The sequence below is a fragment of the Accipiter gentilis genome, chromosome W, assembly GCF_929443795.1.
Source record: "Accipiter gentilis chromosome W, bAccGen1.1, whole genome shotgun sequence".
Lineage (NCBI taxonomy): Eukaryota > Metazoa > Chordata > Aves > Accipitriformes > Accipitridae > Astur > Astur gentilis.
The window spans coordinates 7023301-7047089 of record NC_064918.1 but is presented as its reverse complement, the minus strand read 5'-3'; the positions used below and the strand labels follow the sequence as shown (position 1 = coordinate 7047089).

General features: G+C 43.3%; 1 protein-coding gene across 6 annotated transcripts in view; it reads right to left on the bottom strand.

Moving 5' to 3' along the window:
* The window catches only part of LOC126035279 (transmembrane protein 161B-like), a 66602-nt gene that overhangs the window by 19916 nt on the left and 22897 nt on the right, over positions 1-23789 (bottom strand). For 4 of the 6 annotated variants that reach the window (XM_049793684.1, XM_049793685.1, XM_049793686.1 and 1 more), the window contains 4 exons: positions 20334-20414; positions 14697-14939; positions 11714-11811; positions 8124-8280 (listed from right to left, as the gene is read on the bottom strand). In XM_049793684.1, the coding sequence (XP_049649641.1) occupies positions 8124-8280; positions 11714-11811; positions 14697-14939; positions 20334-20414 (579 nt within the window). The remainder of the gene's footprint in view (positions 1-8123; positions 8281-11713; positions 11812-14696; positions 14940-20333; positions 20415-23789) is intronic. The other 2 variants (XM_049793687.1, XM_049793688.1) reach the window with 1 other exon arrangement.

Below are 23789 nucleotides of genomic sequence, written 5' to 3'. Positions count from 1 at the left end.
TTTCAGTTGTTGCTAAGTAATGTTTAGTCTAAAGTCAAGGATTTTTCAGCTTCTGATGCCCAGCCAGCAAGAAAGCTGGAAGGGCACAAGAAGTTGGGAGGGAACACAGCCAGGGCAGCTGACCCAAACTGGCCAAAGGAATATTCCATACCATGTGACGTCACATCTAGTATATAAACTGAGGGAGTGGGCAGGGGGGATCGCCGCTCGGGGACTAACTGGGCGTCGATCGGTGGGTGGGTGGTGAGCAATTGCACTGTGCATCATTTGTACATTCCAATCCTTTTATTATTACTGTTGTCATTTTATTAGTGTTAGCATTATTAGTTTCTTCTTTTCTGTTCTATTAAACCGTTCTTATCTCAACCCACGAGTTTTACTTCTTTTCCCAATTTTCTACCCCATCCCACTGGATGGGGGGGGAGTGAGTGAGCGGCTGCGTGGTGCTTAGTTGCTGGCTGGGGTTAAACCACGACATCAGTCAGTACCAATGCAGATACAGAAGCTTGGAGTTTAGCATGGGCTGCCACTCCAACATTTACCCAGTCTGACAGATGAATTCTGCATCTTTCACTGAGGTATCTTCTAATGCAGCCGCACAAATATTTCTGCACATTAAATATATTTAAAGCTAGCTTAGTTGTGCCTAGCAGAATTGCCATCAAAGTAATGCCAATATACTCTAACCATGGAACTCAAGAACTAAACTAATGTATTACTCCTTTTACATTAAAATTCTATTAAAACACAAATGTATAGAATAGTTTCCTGTTTGGAATTTTTTTCTGACTATCTATACTACCAACATAAAAAAGCTACTAGTGGGTTACTGCACTGAAACAAAACATCTACCCCTAGAAGACACGGTCAAAAATAATTCCAGTCAATCATCACTTATATAAGCTTCTTTTGGCCACTTTGCCAGCCAAGTCTCTAGTACAATCCAATACCTCTTAAATATACAGCCATGAAACAGGGAAAAGCATCCATCACCAAAACACAAAACTGTTCTAGAATTAATTCTTGACATATCACATTGGTTTCTTTACATTTAAAATATGGGGGTGTACTGGTTTTGACTGGGAAAGAGTTAATTTTCTTCATAGTAGCTAGTATGGGGCTATGTTTTGGATTTTTGATGAAAACAGTGTTGAAAACACAGGGATGTTTTAGTTATTGCTGAACAGTGCTTACACAGCATCAAGGCCTTCCTTATTTTGCTTTGCTTGTGCGCGCAGCTTTTGTTTTCCTTATTAAACTGTCTTCATCTCAACCCATGACTTTTTTCACCATTACCCTTCCAATTCTCCACCCCATCCCGCTGTGAGGGGAGTGAGTGAGTGGCTGCGTGGTGCTTAGTTGCCAGCCGGGGTTAAACCATGACGGGGGGCAACCAAATATTTCAACAATTTATGATGAATCATTTCTGGTCTTGACATGCTGAATTAGTAAATAGTTGTATGTTTTTAGGTATTTTCAGTATCCCAGAGGCCCAATGTCGAAACACAAGAATGAACCAGATTTCTTCTGAAACCTCTTTTCACTTGCCTAGGTTACAGTGATCACAAGAATTGTGTCATTAATACTTCTGTATACCACTCCTTGCACCAACACCCCCCCGCCCAAAAAAACCCCTGTAATGCCCAGAATAAGTTATGTTAACATATTTACAGAGATGTTAACTCTCTAATACAAAGTTCAGTTTAGACCGTGCTTCCTGGTACTGCAGTCTTCTGCATTGTCACTAACCCCTCAAACTGGACAGGACTAAACAACTTCATCCCATCTGCCCAGGAACCACACAAACATTTAAGCAAGCCCTGTTCAATATTAGGAATATTAGTGATTTCACAAGGATTTCTACAAAACCACCTACTTTGTGGAGAAACCTCCAATAAAAACAAGGTCTCTTTCATGCCACAGAAAAAACAGTAAATAAAAGTTGTAGGAAGTAGCAGAAAACCAGTTCCACCATTTATTTCCTTTGTATAACTATTAAATGACTGTTCAACTATCTATTAATGGATAAGTAATTATATTTTCCATTGTATTCTCTCTTTCAAACTACACAAAAACATAGACTTTTTTTTAAGTGATTCATTAAAAACCATAGAATTTAGACTCTGCTGTTTGACAATGCATTCAAAATAAAAGGTAACACTTTTTATACAGGTTTCCAATGTCCCAGAATTTATTTGTGAAGGCTTAGTCCTGCATACAAGATCATTCTTCTCCAGGCTTTCTCAAATTTGTGTATGTTTTTAGAAGTGCCACATGAATTTTAAACTTTGAGTTCTCTATTCTTCCTCTTACCCCAACAAACTACCAGAATTTCTTAAGAATTTTCCCTCTACAGTATATTGTCTGCTACCAAAACCTAAAAAGAATATTGGTCCCTTAGCCAATACAAAAATCACACATGCTCAGATAAAGAAACGCTAAAGCATGCAGTTAACTGTTCACAGTTTATTAAATAAAACTTAGCTTTTGGCATATGATCTTTTGATTTTAGTACTATTTTATGTGATCTTACAGCTCAGAAATGTCATGCCAATATACACACTAAATTTAGTTTTGACCTTGCACAATTTGTCCTCTTACAGTGAAAAATTATTTGCTTCTGATAATGGACAAAAATCACCTGTCCATCTCCACAGAAGACCTTACATTTAAAATCCCATATATAATTATGGGATTTGATAATCTACATGAAGATATTTAAGGTGTGAAGCATGCCTCCTGCCGATGTCTCAAAGTAATTATCTTGTGGTTTCCTGTATGTCTCATAAGTTCTAATGTATAGAAACTGCAATATTTCCTCTCTGCCATACTTCCCTTTCAGTCATTTAAGAAAGCTAGTAAGAAAATATAGGCCAATGTGCTTCTAACATGCAGAATACTAGCTCTGTTTCCATCTTATCCAGCTGCAAATGGGCAATTGGATCTCAAATGTTTGAGCCAGATTAGGACAAGGCTGAAAAATACTGATTTAGGCTCAATTCATATAAAAAAAGGCAGGTCAAAAAGAAAGAATCAGGAAAAGACCCTAATATGTATTTGCATTTTCACAGTACTGAGACAGAAAAAGCTTGCACAGCCATGCATCTCGATTCTTTTAGATTTCTGTGTTTGGTTTTGCCTCTGAATTGATGACCAAATTAAAGCAGTGATTAGGAGTGCATTTAAATACTACTGTAAGAATGGAATGTTGCAGTCTATTTTCCTACATAATCCATGCCAATATATAATTCACAACTTTGTCACCTGGAGTTGCAATTACTGTAGTATTATTTCAGTTGGTTACACCCAAGATTTATTTGAAAGATGAAGCAAATACAGGGCATTGTCATCAGTAAATTTAAGAGTGTATTATGGTTATACTATCTGAAAATTGGTTTTCCATTAATTATATTAACCTCCCTCTCATTCTCAAAATGGGAGTTGAAGGTGTTGGCTTGCATCTCTGATTTCTTAAGTAGCAGTTGCTCCTCTCTCTCTCCTTCCCTCTGCCACAATTAAACTAGAAATCCTGACTTCATCCAACCAAATAAAAAAAAGGCTGCTTAGTAACATAGCTATAATATCATTAAAGGTGTGCAAGAGCCAGACACTAATTTTCCTGTCACCACCTGGTAGGTTAGAAAAACCACCTTTTGGATTGTGGATCTGTCTGCTGACAGATAAGAGTCAATGGAGAAATAATTGGTCTGGAGGCAAGCTACTGCCAGTCGGTTATTTCATAATGCAAGTGAACTCCTCCATCTAAGTTCTTACTCATTAAAAGGAAAATTCTAGATATCATTTATACTTCAGGTTACGTGGAAAAGGTATTACTGTCCTTATTGTAAAGGCAGCACACACTTCAATAATTATCAAGTACAGACAAGCTTTAAGCATATCCAGAACTGTCAGTAAAAACTAACCAGAGTTCAAGGAGTTTACGTGACATCACTAGCTAGTGCTAAAACCAAAAAAAGATCACAATAAGAATCTCTATGGAAGAAGAGGCATTTCCACAGAGGAATCAATTTTGAATATTCAAGTGCTATATTAAGTCTAACTTAGCACTTTATCTGGTTATTAGCTGTTCAGGGAGCAGAGCAGTTGCACAAATTCATTTTCTAACGCACATCTCCATAACCTACTTTCTTCCAGGCCCTTATTACATTGCTTCATCACCTCTCACATCTTTAAAAGGCAACTTTCCTCTCCAAAGAGTAAGTCTGGATTGGTCTCTGAAAACCAGCTAATTACTACACAAGCATCAATGTCCGATATTGCTTTCTCCAGTACATCGCAGCTGCTTCTTTTTATGATTTGATATTGCTTGTTTCCTAAATACTCTGCCTTTGTTTCCTTCAGTTTCAGAGGGGAGTTCAGCTTTTCACAGAACTTTGAAAACATAGTACCGCCTCAGCACCTACAACTGTCTACACATTTTATTTTCACATAAACTTCATTATAAGTATCTTGAAGTTCTTCTAAAAATATGAATTCATGCATGCATCTTTGCAATAAATAATTGTATACAGTATTGCACTATTCAGCTAAGGAAGCATCAGATTAAACATATCAAAACCAAAAAGTGTGCAGTTAAATTGCACACTTCTCCCAACATTTAAATACTTTCTGGTACAAAAATTGCTTCCTGATTGCCCAGCTGGGCAAAACCAAATTAGTTTAGAACCACTACAGATGAGCACTAACTTTTTGTTCACATACATAAGATGCTTTCCATAAATAGTCTGGTATTAATATTTAAAAGCCATTGATATCAGCATATCCAAAGAGCATGTATAGCATATATATTATCTGACAATGGCACTAGCATACACAATCCTTTTTTCAAATATTAAATCATAGACCCATAGAATGGTTGAGGTTGGAAGGGACCTCTGGAGGTCATCTGGTCCAACACCCCTCCTCAAACAGGGCCACCTAGAGCCAGTTGCCCAGGACCATCTCCAGACAGCTTTTGAGTATCTCCAAGGAGGGAGAGTCCACAACCTCCTTGGGCAACCTATCGAATCATAGAATCATTTAGGTTGGAAAAGACCTTCAAGATCATCGAGTCCAACCATCATCCATGCCCACTAAACCATGTTCTGGAGTGCCTTGTCTACGCGCTTTTTGGATACCTCCAGGGATGGTGACTCAACCACTTCCCTGGGCAGCCTATTCCAATGTCTGACAACCCTCTCAGCAAAGAAATTTTTCCTAATATCCAACCTAAACCCCCCTTGCCACAACTTGAGGCCATTTCCTCTCATCCTATCACCAGCCACCTGACAGAAGAGACCAGCACCCACCTCACTACAACCCCCTTTCAGGTAGTTGTAGAGAGCAATAAGGTCTCCCCTCAGCCTCCTTTTCTTCAGGCTAAACAGCCCCAGCTCCCTCAGCCGCTCCTCATAAGACTTATGCTCCAGGCCCCTCACCAACTTGGTTGCCCTTCTCTGGACACGTTCCAGCACCTCAATGTCTTTCCTGTAGTGAGGGGCCCAAAACTGAACACAGTACTCGAGGTGCAGCCTCACCAGTGCCGAGTATGGGGGAACAATCACCTCCCTGCTCCTGCTGGCCACAACTAACCTGTGCCAGTGCTCAGTCACCCTCACAGTAAAAAAGTGTTTCCTGATGTTCTGTGTGTCCTGATCTCTAGGAAACAGCTTCATGCAGCTCTAATCAATTATTAAATGTGCTTACTCTTGGTTTTTACAAGTGAGTTTAAAACCAGTATTTCACAGTAGTTTTGGAACTATATTTTGCATCAAACACCACAATAAACTTGTCACCCAATTGCAAAAACTTCAAAGTTTCTTCCCTTGCTAAAATTAATCAAAATCCATTCCTTTGGATTCAGCAAGGACTAAGTAAGCATTCATGCCCAGATTCTCTGTTTACCTTACAAAGCTTCCATGTACATAGTGTGAAGATCTACATGCATATATACATATATCAATTATATACAGGAGAAAAGGAAGCGTGTCAGAATGTCTTGCCATTGCTAATTCACTTCAGGTACAAGGAAAAAGTAAGATGTCAGGGTTACACAGCTATCCAAACAAAGAAGACAATGTTTTGTAAATATTATGTCTACAGCTGCCCTTGGTGTGTTATCAGGAGAGCTAATAAAACCGGCTAGCAGGCAGAGCTCAGCGTCTCTGGCTGTTGTCTGCTAGAACCTTTGAATCCTATGTTTTTGTCTCTGGTCTTGGGCCTGCCCTGACAACTAGCTTGGAGAGAACTTCCCCACTGGGAATACTGGGTGAAGATGTCTGGTCCCCAAGCCCCTGCAGGTGCATCTGCAGAGGATGCTGTGGAAGCTCTGCAGTGGTGTATGGAGTGAATACAACAGCTTGAGTCACAGTATTCACGGGAACTGGGATCGTTACTGGGTGAGATATGGGAGAAGACGCAAGCCTTGATAGAGCAGCTCTGTCATCGTGTAGAGGCTCTAGAAAGGACAGGCTCTGCTTCACTTCCCTCAGTCACCCTCACAGTAAAACAGTGTTTCCTGATGTTCAGACAGAACAGACAGAACCTCCTGTGTTTCAGTTTGTGCCCATTGCTTCTTGTCCTGTCACTGGGCACCAATGAAAAGAGCCTGGCTCTGTCTTCTTTGCACCCTCCCTTCAGGTATTTGTATACATTGATGAGATTTCCCCCCTGAGCCTTCTCTTCTCTTGGCTAAACAGTCCCAGCTCTCTCAGCATTTCCTCATAAGAGAGATGCTCCAGACCCTTCATCATCTTCGTGGCCCTTCACTGGACTCTCTCCGGTATGTCCAGGCCTCTCTTGTACTGGGGAGCCCAGAACTGGACACAGGACTCCAGGTGTGGCCTCAGCAGTGCTGAATAAAGTGGAAGGATCACCTCCCTTGACATGTTGGCAGCACTTTGTCTAATGCAGCCCAGGATACCATTCGCCTTCTTTGCAGCAAGGGCACATTGCTGGCTCATGTTCAACTTGGTGTCCACCAGGACCCCCAGGTCCTTCTCTGCCAAGCTGCTTTCCAGCTGGGCAGTCCCCAGCATGTGTACTGGTGCATGGGGTTATCCCTCCTCAGGTGCAGGACTTGGCACTTCCCCTTGTTGAAATGCATGAGGTTCCTGTCAGCCCAGTTCTCCAGCTTGTCAAGGTCCCTCTGGATGGCGGCATGACCCTCTGGTGTATCAGCCACTTCTCCCAGTTTGGTGTCATCAGCAAACTGGCTGGGGGTACGCTCTGCCCCATCATCCAGATCATTAATGAAGATGATGAACAGGACTGGATCCAGTATTGACTCCTGGGGTACACTGCTAGTCACTGGCTTCCAACTAGACTTTGCACTGCTACTGATCGCCATCTTCTGGGGCCAGCCATTCAGCCAGTTTTCAGTCCACCTCACCGTCTGCTCATCCAGCCCATACATCAACAGCTTCTCTATGAGGATCTTATGAGAGACAGGGTCAAAGGCCTTCCTGAAGTCCAGGTAGACAATATCCACTGCTCTCCCCTCATCTACCAAGCCAGGCATTTCATCATAGAAGGTTATCAGGTTGGTCAAGCAAGACTTCCCCTTGGTGAAGCCAGGCTGACTACTCCTGGTGATTTTCTTGTCCTTCATATGCCTGGAAATGGTTTCCAGGATTAGTTATTCCATCATCTTCCCAGAGATCAAGGTGAGGCTTACCGGCCTGTAGTTCCCTGGGTCCTCCTTCTTGCCCTTCTCAAAGATAGGAGTGACATTTGCTTTCTTCCAGTCTTTGGCCACTTCTCCCAACCGCCATGATCAATCAAAGCTAATCAAGAGTGGCCTAGCAATGACATCTGCCAGCTCCCTCAGCAGTCATGGGTGCACCCCATCAGGGCCCATTATGTATGTCCAGTTTGCTTAAGTATTCCCTGACCTGATCCTCTTCCACCAAGGGTACATCCTCCTTGCTCCAGACTTTCCTTCTGGTCTCTTGGGCCTGGGATTCCTGAAGGCCAGTCTTCCTAGTAAAGACTAAGGCAGAGGCAGTGATAAATATATATTTATTTGTTCTGCAAATCAACAATACACAGATTTCTATGAATTGAAGAATGATGTAAGCTATTTGGAACAGATAGAATTATTTTAAAAAAACAGTAAAGGATACACTGCAAAGGCCAAGACAAGCAGACACCACACTACACTGATATTCATTTCTTGTGAGGGCTTCATGATACTGCAGTAGGCTTCAGTCACCACATACACAACTGTAGCTGCAGCAGTGAAATCCACCAGCCACTGATATTCAGGAAAATAATGCAATGCTGAAAAATACAAGTTTGCAAATCTTAAAAGTACAATGATATTTTAAGGCAATTACCGACATATGCAAAAAGGGATGAAAATTAAAAATTATTTTCAAATAATTGAGGTCTAGATCCAATCTAGATCCAGATTATCAAAGTTAAGAGCCGCTTATTTTTCCACTCAGCAACCTCTCCTATTAACCTGAACTTCACTCTTCACCTCTGTTGCTTGATACTGGATTACCACTCAGTAATTTATAAGGTTACAAGATTTTACTATTTTATCATCTCAGCTTTTGTGCATTAACCTGCTAACTTAAAAAATCATGGCTAATTCAGATCTCAAAATCAAGATAAAAAATGGTTATCCACTGAAGTCTAGCTACAATTATAGGTAAGAGTTTTGATTCTCTGTTTAAGATTAAAAGCTCATTGACAATCATTTAATGTACTGTATATAATTGCTTCCTCTTTTTCTTTAAAAAACCCAAAACTTAAAACGTTGATGGTTTGTTCTTCAAGATTTTGATAACATCTCTTGTATAGGAATAACTCATTGTGTAAATGCCATCCTAAACATTCTGGGGAACATACTGTGTTCCGTGCAGGTTGGGTGATTTAAAAAGAGAGCGCTTTTCTTTCTCCCATAGATGCTAGGAATTGCAAAGAACAATTCTTGACAATGAAGTGCAGACTGCCCCTCTGTATTGGGTTTGCATGGCAAAGTTTTAGTAGCAGGGGGGGAGGGCTACAGGAGTGGCTTCTGTGAGAAGCTGCTAGAAGCTTCCCCCATGTCCGATAGAGCCAATGCCACCTGGCTCCAAGACGGACCCGCCACTGGCTAAAGCCAAGCCAATCAGCGACGGCGGTAGCACCTCTGTGATAACATATTCAAGAAGGGGAAAAAACTGCTGCGCAACAGCAGCCGGAAGAGAGATGAGTGAGAATACGTGAGAGAAACAACCCTGCAGACACCAAGGTCAGTGAAGAAGGAGGGGGAGGAGATGCTCCAGGTGCTGGAGCAGAGATTCCCCTGCAGCCCATGGTGAAGACCATGGTGAGGCAGGCTGTCCCCCTGCAGCCCATGGAGGTGCATGGTGGAGCAGATATCCACCTGCAGCCTGTGGAGGACCCCAGGGCAGAGCAGGTGGATGCACTCGAAGGAGGCTGTGACCCTGTGGAGAGCCTGTGCTGGAGCAGGTTTGCTGGCAGGACTTGTGACACTGTGGGGGACCCACGCTGGAGCAGTTTGTGAAGAACTGCAGCCCGTGGGAAGGACCCATGTTGGAGAAGTTTGTGGAAGACTGTCTCCCATGGGAGGGACCCCATGCTGGAACAGGGGAAGAGTGTGAGGAGGAAGGAGCAGCAGAGACAACATGTGATGAACTGACCGCAACCCCCATTCCCTGTCCCCCGTGCTGCTGTGGGGGAGGAGGTAGAGAAATCAGGAGTGAAGTTGTGTCTGGGAAGAAGGGAAGGGTGGGGGGAAGATGGTTGAAAACTTGGTTTTATTTTTCATTATCCTACTCTGATGGGATTGGCAATAAATTAAATTAATTTCCCCAAGTCGTGTCTGGTTTTGCCCGTGACAGTAATTGGTGAGCAATCTCTCCCTGTCCTTATCTCGACCCACAGGCCTTTCGTTATATTTTTTCTCTCCCCTGTCCAGCTGAGGAGGGGGAGCGATAGAGCAGCTTGGTGGGCACCTGGTGGCTAGCCAAGGTCAACCCACCACACCCTCTCAAACACCTTCCTATGTCAACGAGGTTAAAAAGTCACAGAATATTACTGAGCATTTGTCTTTTGACTACAAGGTATCTGATGTCAAAAACGTGAAATTGGTTGAACTCAGGCATTTCAATGAAAGTCTGATATTTATTTTGAAATAACTATTTGATTAGATTTAACATATATTTGCATATATAACTTTTTAAAGATACTTAAACCCTACACTGTATCAGTATCTATAAACTGATGCTTGTTTTATTCTCGGGGAGACCCATTAATGCTATTACTTGAAGCAAATAACACTAATTGAAAATCGTGAATGCTTTGCTTACAATGCCAGTTTTAAAAAGCTGTGCATTTCTGTTACAGGTCTTTTCAGCACTGTCCTGGATAATTTAAGCTGCAACATCTCCTGCTCAGCACTATGCTTGCTTGCTGTCCTGGTTGATCAGCTGGGATAGAGTTAACTGTCTTCCTAGTAGCTGGTACAGTGCTATGTTTTGAGTTCAGTATGAGAAGAATATTGATAACACTGATGTTTTCAGTTGTTGCTAAGTAGTGTTTAGACTAAAGTCAAGGATTTTTCAGCTTCTGATGCCCAGCCAGCGAGAATGCTGGAGGGACACAAGAAGTTGGCACAGGACACAGCCAGGGCAGCTGACCCAAAGTGGCTAACGGGGTATTCCATACCATGTGACGTCACGTCTAGTATATAAACTGGGGGGAGTGGGGGCGGGGGGATTGCTGCTCGGGGACTAACTGGGCGTCGATCGGTGGGTGGGTGGTGAGCAATTGCACTGTGCATCATTTGTACATTCCAATCCTTTTATTACTACTGTTGTCATTTTATTAGTGTTAGCGTTATCATTATTAGTTTCTTCTTTTCTGTTCTATTAAACCATTCTTATCTCAACCCACGAGTTTTACTTCTTTTCCCGATTTTCTCCCCCATCCCACTGGGTGGGGGGGAAGTCAGTGAGCGGCTGCGTGGTGCTTAGTTGCTGGCTGGGGTTAAACCATGACGCTTGCTTGCTTGCTTGCTTTCTATATTTATGCATACAATGCATGCATATAAAAATGTGGCTAGGAGGAAAATATGTATCACATGTATACATATCCATATATGACTTCTATGTAACAGAAAAATTGGTTATGTTTAAGGAGTCAAAAATTACCATTTATAAAAAAAGCCTATTAACTTTCAAAACAAATGCTGTGTATTTCTGCAGCGTTACTTTTGGCTTCTAAATATTTTACTTCAAAATTTCAGATGTGGGGGTAAAAGAACTAGGTTTCAGTGCTACAGTACATTTCCTATTTCAGAAGAGCAGAAAGTGTGTTTCAACATCTGCCAGTTATCATTTTATTGTACAAAGCTATTTTTATGTCTGTTTCAGATACACTGAGTGATGTGATCCTTTTGGTGTTGTCTCATATTGCTAGGGATGCTTAATGCAGCAATAGATGTGCTTTATGCTGGATTTTACATACTCATCCTTCTTTCTAATACTGCTATTAAGATGTCACCCATGGAACAACTAAAGAGATTTAGCCCTAATTTTGCTTTCTCACTTTCTTTCTTTATAATCAGTTGTACTGTTATTCTTTCATTATCTGTTGAAAAAAGATATTCCAGTATTTATTGCAAATAAACACTCGATAGAAAACAACATCAGGATATATTTGTTATAATATGTTGTTGTTTGCATCCACTTATTCTTACCTATAGCGTCCCTTTCAGTCACAGACTTTGTTTCCAGATGAAGATCAATGTCTTTTGGAATGGTTAGGGGCTTGTTTTCAATATGACCATTATATTTTCTGTTAAAAAAAAGTAAATAAATAAAATACACACAGATACAACAAAACTAACTTGTTCATTATATAATAGCATTTCAGATTTAAGTAGCATGCAGACCATTTTTTCCCCCACGTACAAACATTTTCATCTAGCTAGGTAAAAGCATTAATTCAAGTTCAAATAAGCACATACCTTGAGAAACAACCAGGTATGTCAATAATTATTAGCTTTACCTTGCAAGCCTCTGAAATACTACTGTGGTTACACATATAGGTCTAAATGTCATCTATGTGTTATGTCCTGAGTATGTATTAGGACAGGATCTGGCGGGCACCATCTACTCCAACACACCGGTTTCCTCTGAAAGGAAGCTTCACTGTTCAGACAGGAAGGAAGCTATAGGGCATGTTATGAAAAATTCACTTTCCTAACTATTATATCAATCAGTCTTTATAGTATGAAAGTGTATTAACTTTGTTAATATATATATTAGTTCACATTATACACTGTGACGTAATGAGGTAGCGGAATTTTACTGGAGACTTTGGTATTGTTCATGCTTAAGTAAAACAAACTAAAGGACAGCCTGGCCCTGGAAATAAGGACTTTGCTTCTTGGAAGCTTAGAGCTGTCCATGAAGGATAAAGGATACCCCTGGACAACCAAGATAACGCCAGCATCCTAGCCCCTCTGACACATCTTTGAAACCCTCCCAACGTCGTCTGGCATCATAGATAAGTAACTATAGCAAGACTGACTCCAGGGACGTCTGGATCAATAGACAAGCAGCAAGAATGCTGCAGAAATATAGTTGCTTTGCAAAGTTTTCCTATGATTAGCAATCGGTAATGTGGGTGTTAGTGATTAGTCAAATCGTGTTGTACCTGAACGTTTGAAGGATATAAGAACCCCGTGTAAAACCACATCCAGGGTGCCCCAATTTGGCTGGGACACTTCATGCGCATGAATATTTACCCTTATAATTCGATACTTTGCGTCCTAGCCTCTCTCCTCGGTTGGCACGGGCCAGTTATGAATTTTTGTGACAGGTGTTCCAACTGGTTCCCCCAGCCTTAACAGTTTGACTACAGGTACAGTGCAGAACATATCCACCCTGCCATAGAAATACACTGAAGAAAATCAAAGCTAATTTGAGACTTTTCAGTTGAGGTCTAGGCCAGTAGACTAAAAGACAGCAGTGTTAAAGTCTTTGGATTGAAAGTAAGTGAATGAGTAAGACATACTCGGGAGTGTTAATTTATTGATCATTCACTGGAAATAACAAGCAATAATCGATCTCAGAAGATAACCAAAGTTGTTAGGAAAAAATAAATATCAAATTTTCAAAATAGCATTGGGTCCTTTTGTCACAATAGGGTGCTTAGCAAGTATGTCACCAGAGCTGGACTAACCTAGATCCTAGAAAGATCTATCCTACTAGCCATCAAGCAAAGACAAATTTAAGATAGTTTTCTAATCTAAAGGGAAACATGTAAAAATACCATACTTATTTCAGTTCATATCCTGCTTATGAAAATAAGCCCCCCAAAATGTATCACTGTATTAGTAATCCTAGAAAACTAATACAATTTAAAAAGTAATAACCCAGCATGCTCTCTTTGGGCAAAGCAAAGTTAAGTTGGGCAGAGAAAGTTAAGTACATCGTGATGCAGAGGCAGGGTTCAAACCTGCGTTCCAGGTTTTAACCACTCCCGCACAGCATGACAGCAATGTACAGAAGCTTCATAAAGTATCACACAAAGATCCATTTACTCCTATCATACTAGGTGGCTACTTGCTTATACAAAGGGAAAGAATAAGGCAAGCAAAGGTTGATCCTTGCACTGCTAAACCCTTCCTGGCTTCCAGCATTAAGCAACTTGGGGATAACCTGAACCAGGGACTGCAACCTCTGAAACCATCATTTTTAATAAGTGACATGAATTTGTTGAATACCTTTCTGAACCAGCCTGAAATCTGTTGACCTTCAAGGTATCTTGTAGCAGCAAGTTCCACAAGTTGTCTCCCAAATTAAAAAGTGCTTAAACCTACTCTAATTTGATTCAGCCTCTCCTTGTATAACATGGCAGCAAGTTTATTACTCCCTATCCACCTTCTTGCAAAGTGGATACATACCTCTAGCAAAACCGTCCCTCAATCAGTTCCTAGACTAGTAAATCTTAGCCTACTCCTCCTTATGTGGAAGCCTTACTTCTAGTCATCATTGTTGGCCTTTTTTTAGTTCTACTAAATAGTCTTTGAAATACGGTACAAACAAAAGTACGTCTTAGAATATAGAATATGAAGTTAGAGTATGTTTTCCAATTGGGATAATGCTTTTCCCGGTGATCGCGCGAAGGCCAGCTTTCTTTTGTTCCGTTCCGGTTTTTTAACCCCCTGCTCAGTCTGCGCCAGAGGGGGCAGAGTGTAGCAGAATACACCGCAGATTTCCTGCGCATGTCGTCGGAGCTGAATTGGGGGTGGGGGGGTGGGTGGGGTGACCTTTTGTTACCCCTCTATATTCATGGCCTGGCCGGCGATGTTCGTATAGAGGTAGCCCGAAGACCGGCGCCGGAAGATTTTGCAGGTTGCCACTAAACGTGCTTCTGAAGCGGAGCAGCTTTTGCGCTTGCCTGGTTCTGCTCCGGTTTCGGGCCCCCGCTCCCTCCCGACTTCCCCCCCTGCTTGGCGGGGAGGCAGACGCCATGCTGGCGGTGCCGGGGGTGGGGCCCGTGTGGCCGGGACGGGAGCTCGGAACGCGGTGGCTCCTCCCCGAGTCCGCCCTGCCCGCCTCCGCCCTGCTGCTCGCGGCGGGGTGGAACCCATTGCAAATCGGGGCAGGGTTTGCCCAGTCCCCCTCTCCCCCTGCTGAGGACTCTGCCGAGGAGACGGTTGATTTGGCTACCTTTGGGAACAGTTGGGATTTTCCACCGTTTTCCGAATTGTCCCTTTCAGCGCCCGGTATCGTGGGGTCGAGAAACAGCTCCGGCCAGCGCGAGAAGGGAGGTCGCCACCGGTGTAGATGGGGCGAGCCCAGGTGCCCCGCTCCTCACGGTGTCGGTCTCGCTTCCGCTCCCAGACGGCAGAGCGGTCGCTGCTGAGGCCCTGGTGGACTCTGGCTCTTGTAGGAATATGGTTTCTGCAGAGTCTGTAAAAAATGCTCGTGCGCCAATAGAGCGCCTATCTGTCCCTTGCCCTATTTTTGCTACTGACGGGAAACCCGCCGGCGGTGGTCCCACTGAGTGGCAGACCCCGCTCTTGCAGCTCTCCGTCGCCCCAGGATGTTGGGAGTTTGTTTCTTTTTCTGTCCCCTCTATGCCCCTTTTATCCAATCATCCTGGGCACGCCTTGGTTAGTCCGGCACGATCCGGTGGACGGTTGGGCACAGAGACGAATTTACCTTCCTGTGGGTGAAGTGCGGGAGGTACTGCTGCCTCCCGCCGCAGCCGGCGGGGTACAGCGCTCTCTCCCGGCGCCGGTGGCGCTGCTGGCCAGGGTTCCGAGCAGGCCCTAGTGCCCGCCGGGTGTCCTGTGCCGGCAGCGCCAAGTCCCCCGAACCACCTGCTGGCCTTTTGGGGGCGCTGCCGCCAGAATGTAGGGACTTTTTGGACGTTTTTGAGCAAAAGCGAGCAGAGACCTTAACCATCACCCCCACCACCCCCCATCGGGTGTACGATTGTTCCATCGAGCTGTTCCCAGACGCTCCTCTCCCTTCGGGCCATATCTACCCTCTGTCACAGCCAGAGATGGTGGCCTTGAAGGCTTATACTGAGGATGGTTTAGACTGGGTTTTTATTCAATACTCCACTTCCCTCCCTTGGTGCCACTATAATTTTTGTAAAGAAGGATGGAAGCTTGAGGCCACGTGTGGAGTATCAGGGATTGAATGATATTGCCATCAAGAACCCAGTACCCCTTGCCCCTCATTCCTGAGTTGTTGGAGCATTTACAGAGGGCATGCCGGTTTACTTAAGTGGCTTATAATCTTTTTTGTGTTCATCAAGGCAACGAGTGGAAAACGGCCTTTGTTCACACGTATGGCCATTTTGAGTATAGTGTGATAGCTTTTGGCCTGTGTAAAAGCCCTGAAAGGTAGCAGGGGCATGTCAACAATGTTTTCTGTGACTTGTTGGACAATTATGTCATTGCACATCTGCATGACATTTTAGTTTACTCGAGGATGTGGGAGGAACATGTTGTTCATGTTCGAGAGGTTCTCTCCCGCTTTTGGCGTCACTGCCTTTAGGCAAAGCTGGAGAAGCATGCCTTCCTCCAACAGCATATAGACTTCCTGGGTTACTCAATTGCCTCTGAGGGTGTGAGCGTGGACATGAAAAAGATTGATGCTTTTCTTTGTTGGCAGTCTCCCTTGACAGTGTGTGGTGTGCAGTGCTTTTTGTGCTTTGCTAATTTTTATCAGTGTTTTACTTGGAATTTTGCTCAAAAGGTTGCTCCGCTCACAGCACTGGCTCATAAGGGTGTCCCTTTTCAGTGGACGCATGAGGTTCAGGGGGTCTTTGATGACTTGAAGCAGGCATTTACGACGGTCCCGGTTTTGGCCCACACGGATACCAGTCATCCTTTTGTGTTGGAGGCAGATGCTTCTGCCCATGCCATCAGGGCAGTACTTTCTCAGCGTGGTTCACTGGATGGACAGCTTCATCCTTGTGTCTATTTCTCCTGCCAGTTGACTGCCACAGAGCGGAATTACGATGCCTGGGATGAAGAGTCATTGGCCATCGGGGAGGCGTGTGCTGAATGGAGGCACCTTCTTGTGGGTCCTGCTGAGCCCCCTTTGGTTCTGACTGACCATCGAAATCCAGAATATTTTAGGAATCTGAAGTGCCTCTCTCCCAGTTGGCTTGTTGGGCAACTTTTCGCTCTCAGTTTCCATTTACTGTCACCTACAGGCTGGGTAAACAGAATGGCAGGGCAGATGCCCTGTTACGTCAGGAAGCCTCAGCAGGAGATGCTGAGGCAGATCTGCTCCCCTGTCATTTTTTCCCTCTGAAATTTTTTTTTGTGGCTGTGCCAGCCAATACCTTGGTTCTGTGCATCGGGTGATGGCTGGTGATCCTTTGGCCATGCAGTTTTGGGCAGGGGATACTTCACAGAATCTGCAGGAGAAGGATGGTTGTCTGTATCACGATGAGTGGCTGTATATCCCTGCCGACCCGCTGCGCACACAAGGTCCTTCAGCGCTGTCATGACACACTGACAGCGGGGCACGGTGGTCATCAGAAGACTGCATCAAGTCGCACAGAGCTACTGGTGGCCTATGGTGCATGCTGATGTTGCAAGCTACGTTCAGGCTCACGATGACCATGCCAGGGCCAAGAGACTGATGTAGAGGCTACGGGAACTATTACAACCCTTACAAACTCCTGAGTGGCCATGGCAAATTATTTCAATGGATTTTATTGTGGACTTGCCTGTGTCTCAGGGGCATACAGCGAGCGGTGCTTGTGGTGGTGGACTTGTTTACAAAGGTAGCTATTTTTGTTCCACTAAAGATGCTGCGCACGGCCCCTCAGACTGCACACTTGGTTTTGCAGCTATTTGCTTCACTGTCATGGTCTGCCAGATAGCGTGGTGATGGATGAAGGGGCCCAGTTTACTGCCCAGTTCTTGAGGCAGCTTATGGGCCTGCTGAGGGCCCAACTCCATCTTTCCACCCTTTATCACCCACAGTCTAATGGTCAGATGGAGCAGGTAAAACAGATCCTGGAGCAGTATCTCCACTTATATTAATTAACATCAAGATGACCGAGTCTCTCTGTTACCGTTGGCAGAATTTGCACATAACAGCAGTGTCCACTCTTCCACGCAGCAGACCCCTTTTTATGCACAGTACAGTTTTCATCCCTGTGACTACACAGCTACTCCAGTGGCTGTCCAGGGATTTTCTCCTGAGGACTCCCTTGAGCGGTTGCAGTATACGCATTTGTTTCTTCAAGAGCAGCTGGGAAAAGCAAAGGCTGCTTACAAAGACCATGCAGATAGTCATCGGTGACCAGCGCCGGGCTTTGTGGTTGGGGACTATGTTTGGTTGTCTGGTGAACATGTTTGTTCTGTGCATCCTTCTTCTAAGTTGGACCACCGTTACCTGGGCCTGTATAAAATCTGGTTGCATTTTGTCTGCACCTTCTATGCGCTCTCAATATTCACCCATTGTTCACATCTCCCTGTTAAAACCTGTTCACCCAGATCCCTTCCAGTGGCAACCTCTACCTCCATCTCCAGTTATGGTGCAGGGCCAGAGGGAATATCGTGTCTGGGCTATTTTGGATTCCAGGATACCCTGGGGTACCCTGCAGTATTTGATTGATTGGGTGGGTCATGGCCCAGAGGTTCCTGGGCACCCGTTATCCTGCTAAGTTTGGTCCGCTAGAGGATGTGGGGGCACACCCTGGGTGAAGGGGGGAGATAGATAGCATCAGGGTTACATAGGCATCCGTTCAAATGAGATGATCTTCTGCAAATATTAAGTCTTCAGCTGCCATTGTTGTGTTATCAGGAGAACTAATAAAACTGGCTAGCAGGCAGAGCTCAGCCTCTCTGAGCTACTGCCTGCAAGAGCCTTTGAATCTTATGTCTCTGTCTCTTGTCTTGAGCCTGCCCTGACAAGCAGCTTCTTCGGAGAACAGAGGTATATCCACTGACTGAAAATGAAGGTTATTATACATCCTATTGTTACAATAGCAAAGTAAAGAAAGCAGCATTTAAGTCTCCACATTACCATCCTGATTCCCTCTGAAGTTTCATATCCATCTGTCAATAAAATTTACCTTATTACAAACAACTACATACACGTATTAAAACTGGTTAGATATTAATGTACTATGATAAATACACCAATCATAATAATTAAATTACACCAACAGAATTTGACTGCGTAGACATGAAAACGTAGCACCACATTTGAAACATTACATGCAGAAGTTTAACAAGTGAAAAAGGACTTAATGCAAATAGGTGAACTGTGATACAGTTTTCTACCAAGCCTCACAGTAAATTTTTCCAAGATTACAAAATTTAAGCTCATATGTAAGTATGCATTAACATGCCATACTTCCACACAGCAGAGAGCATATGATTACCCTGGTGAAAGTGAGAATATGCATGCTTTGGATGGCAGAAGATTGCCACGGTTGAGGAAAGGCATTTGGTGTAAAGTGCAATGATTATTTGGCAATGCAATTGTGGTTTCCTGTTTAAGGTTCATATTGGTGAAACATGTAACTTAAAGTTATAGTTATGCAACTGAAGTTATTTTAAATATGAATAAATATCACTGGTTAAATGCACGGTTATAAATTGTAATACTATTAACTATTTTGCTTCAATTTGTTACAGAAAACTTGGATAAAATGATTTTCTGAATATTAAAGAATATTGTGACGTGCAATATTGAAGCATTATATATTAAAGAAAAGGCTTAATTTTTTAGCCCAACATTTGGCAAATAAGGTTGCTACCCACATAGCTTAAGTAAGAAATTGAAAAAAAAATGCTTTGATTTTATGATGAACAGGTTATATGTGCAGTTTATGAATTAACACAGAAGTTAGATATTAAGAATTTTAAGAGAGCAGTTTATATTGAAATAAAAAACCACAAACAAACAAACAAAAAACCCCAAACACAAAGGAAACCACCTATGTCACCAAAAAGCAAGTCACCGGGTATTTGTTTTAAACATAGCCAATTCAGAAATCTTGCATAAACATAGCAAGCTCCACCACCTGAAGCTCAGTCTTGGTTCTTGCCCCAGTTACACTTCTGGTGAGGCTGTTCCAGAGCTTCATGACTGAAGATCTGTTTCCAGCTTAAGTTGACAGACAGCTATCCTATCCTTCTCGGACTCTTTTTGCTAGGTTAAGCAAGGCAAGCTCTTTTAGCCTCCTCTTGTAAGATAGGTTTTCTGTTTCCTGGATCATCCTAGCAGTCCTTCTCTTCACCTGTTTGAGTCTGAATTAATTTTTCTTGAACATGAGTGATCAGAATTGTACACAGTAATCCAGATAAAGTTCTACATCAGTGGGCTTGTGCAACAGGATTAACACTTCCCTCTCTCTTTACTGGAAATACCTCACCTAATGTATCCTAGGAGCACATTTACCTTTTTCACAGCTGCATAAGAGTGGTGGCTCACAGTAATCCTGTGTTCAACTAATATACTCAAATCTTTCTCACCTTGATTCAAGAAGAAGAGCTTCAATCGTACATAAGATTTCTTATTCTCAGTCTTCCTCTAAATGAATAGATTCATTAAGAAAATTCTTGCCATCAAATTAGCAATGTCACAGACCACTTTTGGAGGCTGGGAATTACCCAGTTCTGTACAATTTGGGCATGTTAAGCTCTCTGTTAAACCAAAAGAACGCAGTTCAGTACAGAGCTATGGTAATCAAAGCAAGCAGGGCAATAATATGCAAGAAATTTTAGACTCACAAAACCCAAAAGTTTGCCATAAAGTTGTTATATGGATTAAAAAAACAACAAACAAGAAAAACACCAAAAACTTAAAACAAGTTTTTACCTATCTTTTTTGCTCTTGCCTCTTTGTTTCCCTGCAAGAAGCCTTAGATCTTCTTCAGTAGGATGCCGGTACCATTGTAAACTAAAGAAAAAAAAACCTCAAGTAAAACAATGTCAGTATGAGCAATTCAGAGTGCTTTTTAAAAAGAAAACTATATATCAACACACATACATACACACATTAAACCATGTCATTTGCAGCACCTAACCAGAATACCTTTGTGTTAAAGTACTAACACTGTCTCAGCTGATCAATTACAGCTAAACTTCAATTCCCTTCAGCATAAAAGACACATGCTCATAATTAGAAAGGTTTGCAACTATCAACACACCATTCAAGTGAAAGCACTTGTGCTTCTTAAAACAACAAATTTTCAAGTTGTCATCATCCACGGCAGAAAAGGCTGTACCTACATTGGAAAAAGGTCACTATATCATTACAATTACCTATGAGAATCATGTTCTAAATGATTTTATTATGGATAACTACTCTTCTCTTTTTTGAGTAATTTTTAAAAAACGGCAACAGCTATTATGGAATAACCATAACCAGCCTTTTTTCTTACACAGACCAGATCTTAACATCTACATTCCTGTCCTAAAAACCACCACAGTGATATCATGGAATCATAGAATCATTTAGGTTGGAAAAGACCTTCAAGATCATCGAGTCCAACCATCATCCATGCCCCCTAAACCATGTTCTGGAGTGCCTTGTCTACGCGCTTTTTGGATACCTCCAGGGATGGTGACTCAACCACTTCCCTGGGCAGCCTATTCCAATGTCTGACAACCCTCTCAGCAAAGAAATTTTTCCTACTATCCAACCTAAACCCCCCTTGCCACAACTTGAGGCCATTTCCTCTCATCCTATCACCAGCCACCTGACAGAAGAGACCAGCACCCACCTCACTACAACCCCCCTTCAGGTAGTTGTAGAGAGCAATAAGGTCTCCCCTCAGCCTCCTTTTCTTCAGGCTAAACAGCCCCAGCTCCCTCAGCCGCTCCTCATAAGACTTATGCTCCAGGCCCCTCACCAACTTGGTTGCCCTTCTCTGGACACGTTCCAGCACCTCAATGTCTTTCCTATAGTGAGGGGCCCAAAACTGAACACAGTACTCGAGGTGCGGCCTCACCAGTGCCGAGTATGGGGGAACAATCACCTCCCTGCTCCTGTTGGCCACACTATATCTTCAACTCTTACTAGAAAGAAGAAAAACAAATGAACAGCACAGCTTACAAAAGCATAGATATTTGTAAATTTAAGGTATTTAACTGTAGGGTAAAAAAATATTTGTACATTGGGTTTACATGGGGAGGTTTTGGTAGTGCGGGGGTGGCAGCACAGATCTGCAGGGGTGACCTCTGTGAGAAAGCACCAGAAGCCGCCCCCATGTCAGACAGAGCCAGTTCCCGCCAGCTCCAAAACAGACCCACCACTGGCCAAGACCAAGGAGCGACATTGGTAGCGTCTCTGTGATAATGTATTTAAGAAAGGGTAAAAAACCCCCACTGCCCAGGAGCTGTGAGAGACAAGTGAGGGGGGGGGAAGAAAAACAACTCTTCAGACACCAAGCTCAGTGAAGAAAGAGGGGGAGGAGGTGCTCCAGGCACTGGAGCAGAGATTCCCCTGCATCCCATGATGAAGACCATGGTGAAGCAGGTGGTCTCCTTGCAGCCCACGGAGGTCCACACTGGAGCACATATCCACATTGCAGCCCGTGGAGGACCCCTAACCGCAGCAGGTGGATGTACCCTGAAGGAAGCTGCAGCCCATGGAGAGCCCACGCTAAAGCAGATTTTTCTGAAAGTCTATAGCCCATGGGAGGGACCCCACGCTGGAGAAGGGGAAAAGCATGAGAAGGAAGGAGTGGCAGAGATGAACTGTTATGATCTGACCGCAACTCCCATTCCCCATCCCCCTGCACTGCTCAGGGAGGGGGAAGGAGGTAGAAGACTCATAGGATGGCTTGGGTGGGAAGAGACCTTTAAAGATCATCTAGTCCAACCCCCCTGCCATGGGCAGGGACATCTTTCACTAGATCAGGTTGCTCAAAGCCCATGAGAGGGACCCTACATTGGAGCATCGGTCAGATGGTGGTAAGCAATTGGGGTTTTTTGCATCACTTGTTTTCATTGGGTTTGGGGTTTTTTTGTTTGTTTTGTGTTTTTTTTTCTTTTTTCTTACTAAACTGTCTTTATCTCAACCCACTAGTTTTCTCACTTTTACCCTCCTGATTCTCTCCCCCATCCCACTGTGGGGGGTGTGAGCAAGCATCTGCATGGGGCTTAGCTGCTGGCTGGGGTTAAACCACAACAAGGTATCTCAAGAGTTTAAACAGTACTGTGAAAGGAAACTACATGTGTTCCAGGAATTATGAAAACTGAAATCTAATATGAACACAATGGATCTCATTCCAAGACCCCCATCTCTGTCCATGACATAGGAGAGGAATCTGATATATTCTGGATTGCCCCTCATCCTCGGGGCAGTACTCAGTGCTTAACTGAGTCAATAGTGTCTTAAAATCACAACAGGGAAAAAAAAAGTGGAGAACCCAAATCATAAGGTGGAATGGGCCCAACACTATTATGCCTAAATCCACTTTTGCCCAAGTTTAAAAGTCAACAGTAGAGGAAAAAAGAAGACCAGGGCTTCCATACAGATTTAAGAGCTTACCTTGAGGTGGACAGATTTGAAAACCTTGGCCTATAAATCTCCCTCTTCATGTTTCTAACTCCACACTGGTCTAATATTTACCCCCTAAGCAAACTATTTACATTGCTAATTCAGATACATTGCAATTTTGTTTGTTTAGCAGTGGAAACTTAATTTTAAAACCTTTTTAATTGAATGACCTGCTAGAAGTATATTAAAGTGATTTCATTATTTTAAAATTTCCTAAGGAAAGGTCATTTACACAGTTGTTGCGGAGGATCCACAGGGGAAATCACGCACAGACCAATGTGATCAAGTGAAGGCCATTTACTACAACTTTTAGCACAGTTATATACCTTATGTGCTCGTGCACGCGCCTTATACAATACTCTAATTGGTCCAATACCCCGGTTCACGCGACACTATCTTATCCTCTATTGGCTGTGCAAGCTTCTTCACGAGGTGTCAAGCAGTTACTTATCTCATTCTTCGGCATCCAGGAGTTGCTTGTCAGGCTCTTCTTATCTTCCTTTTTCCCAGCGTACAAGGACACAGCGTCCTTGTCTGCTCCAGCACTTTGTAAACTTATGCTTCGTTCCCACCTAACGGCTGGATTGCTCACATGCCCTCGCCCAGCCAAGAAATCCTCAACACACAGTGATCATTTTTTCACGTGCAACAGCACTAGCCATTTTTCAGCATTCAGCTTCTACTGTTCCCTTCTTCCCTTGCACTCTTCCACTTTTAATTTTACACTAGGTAGCAGACAGACTTAAGAGACACTGTAACCATGAAATC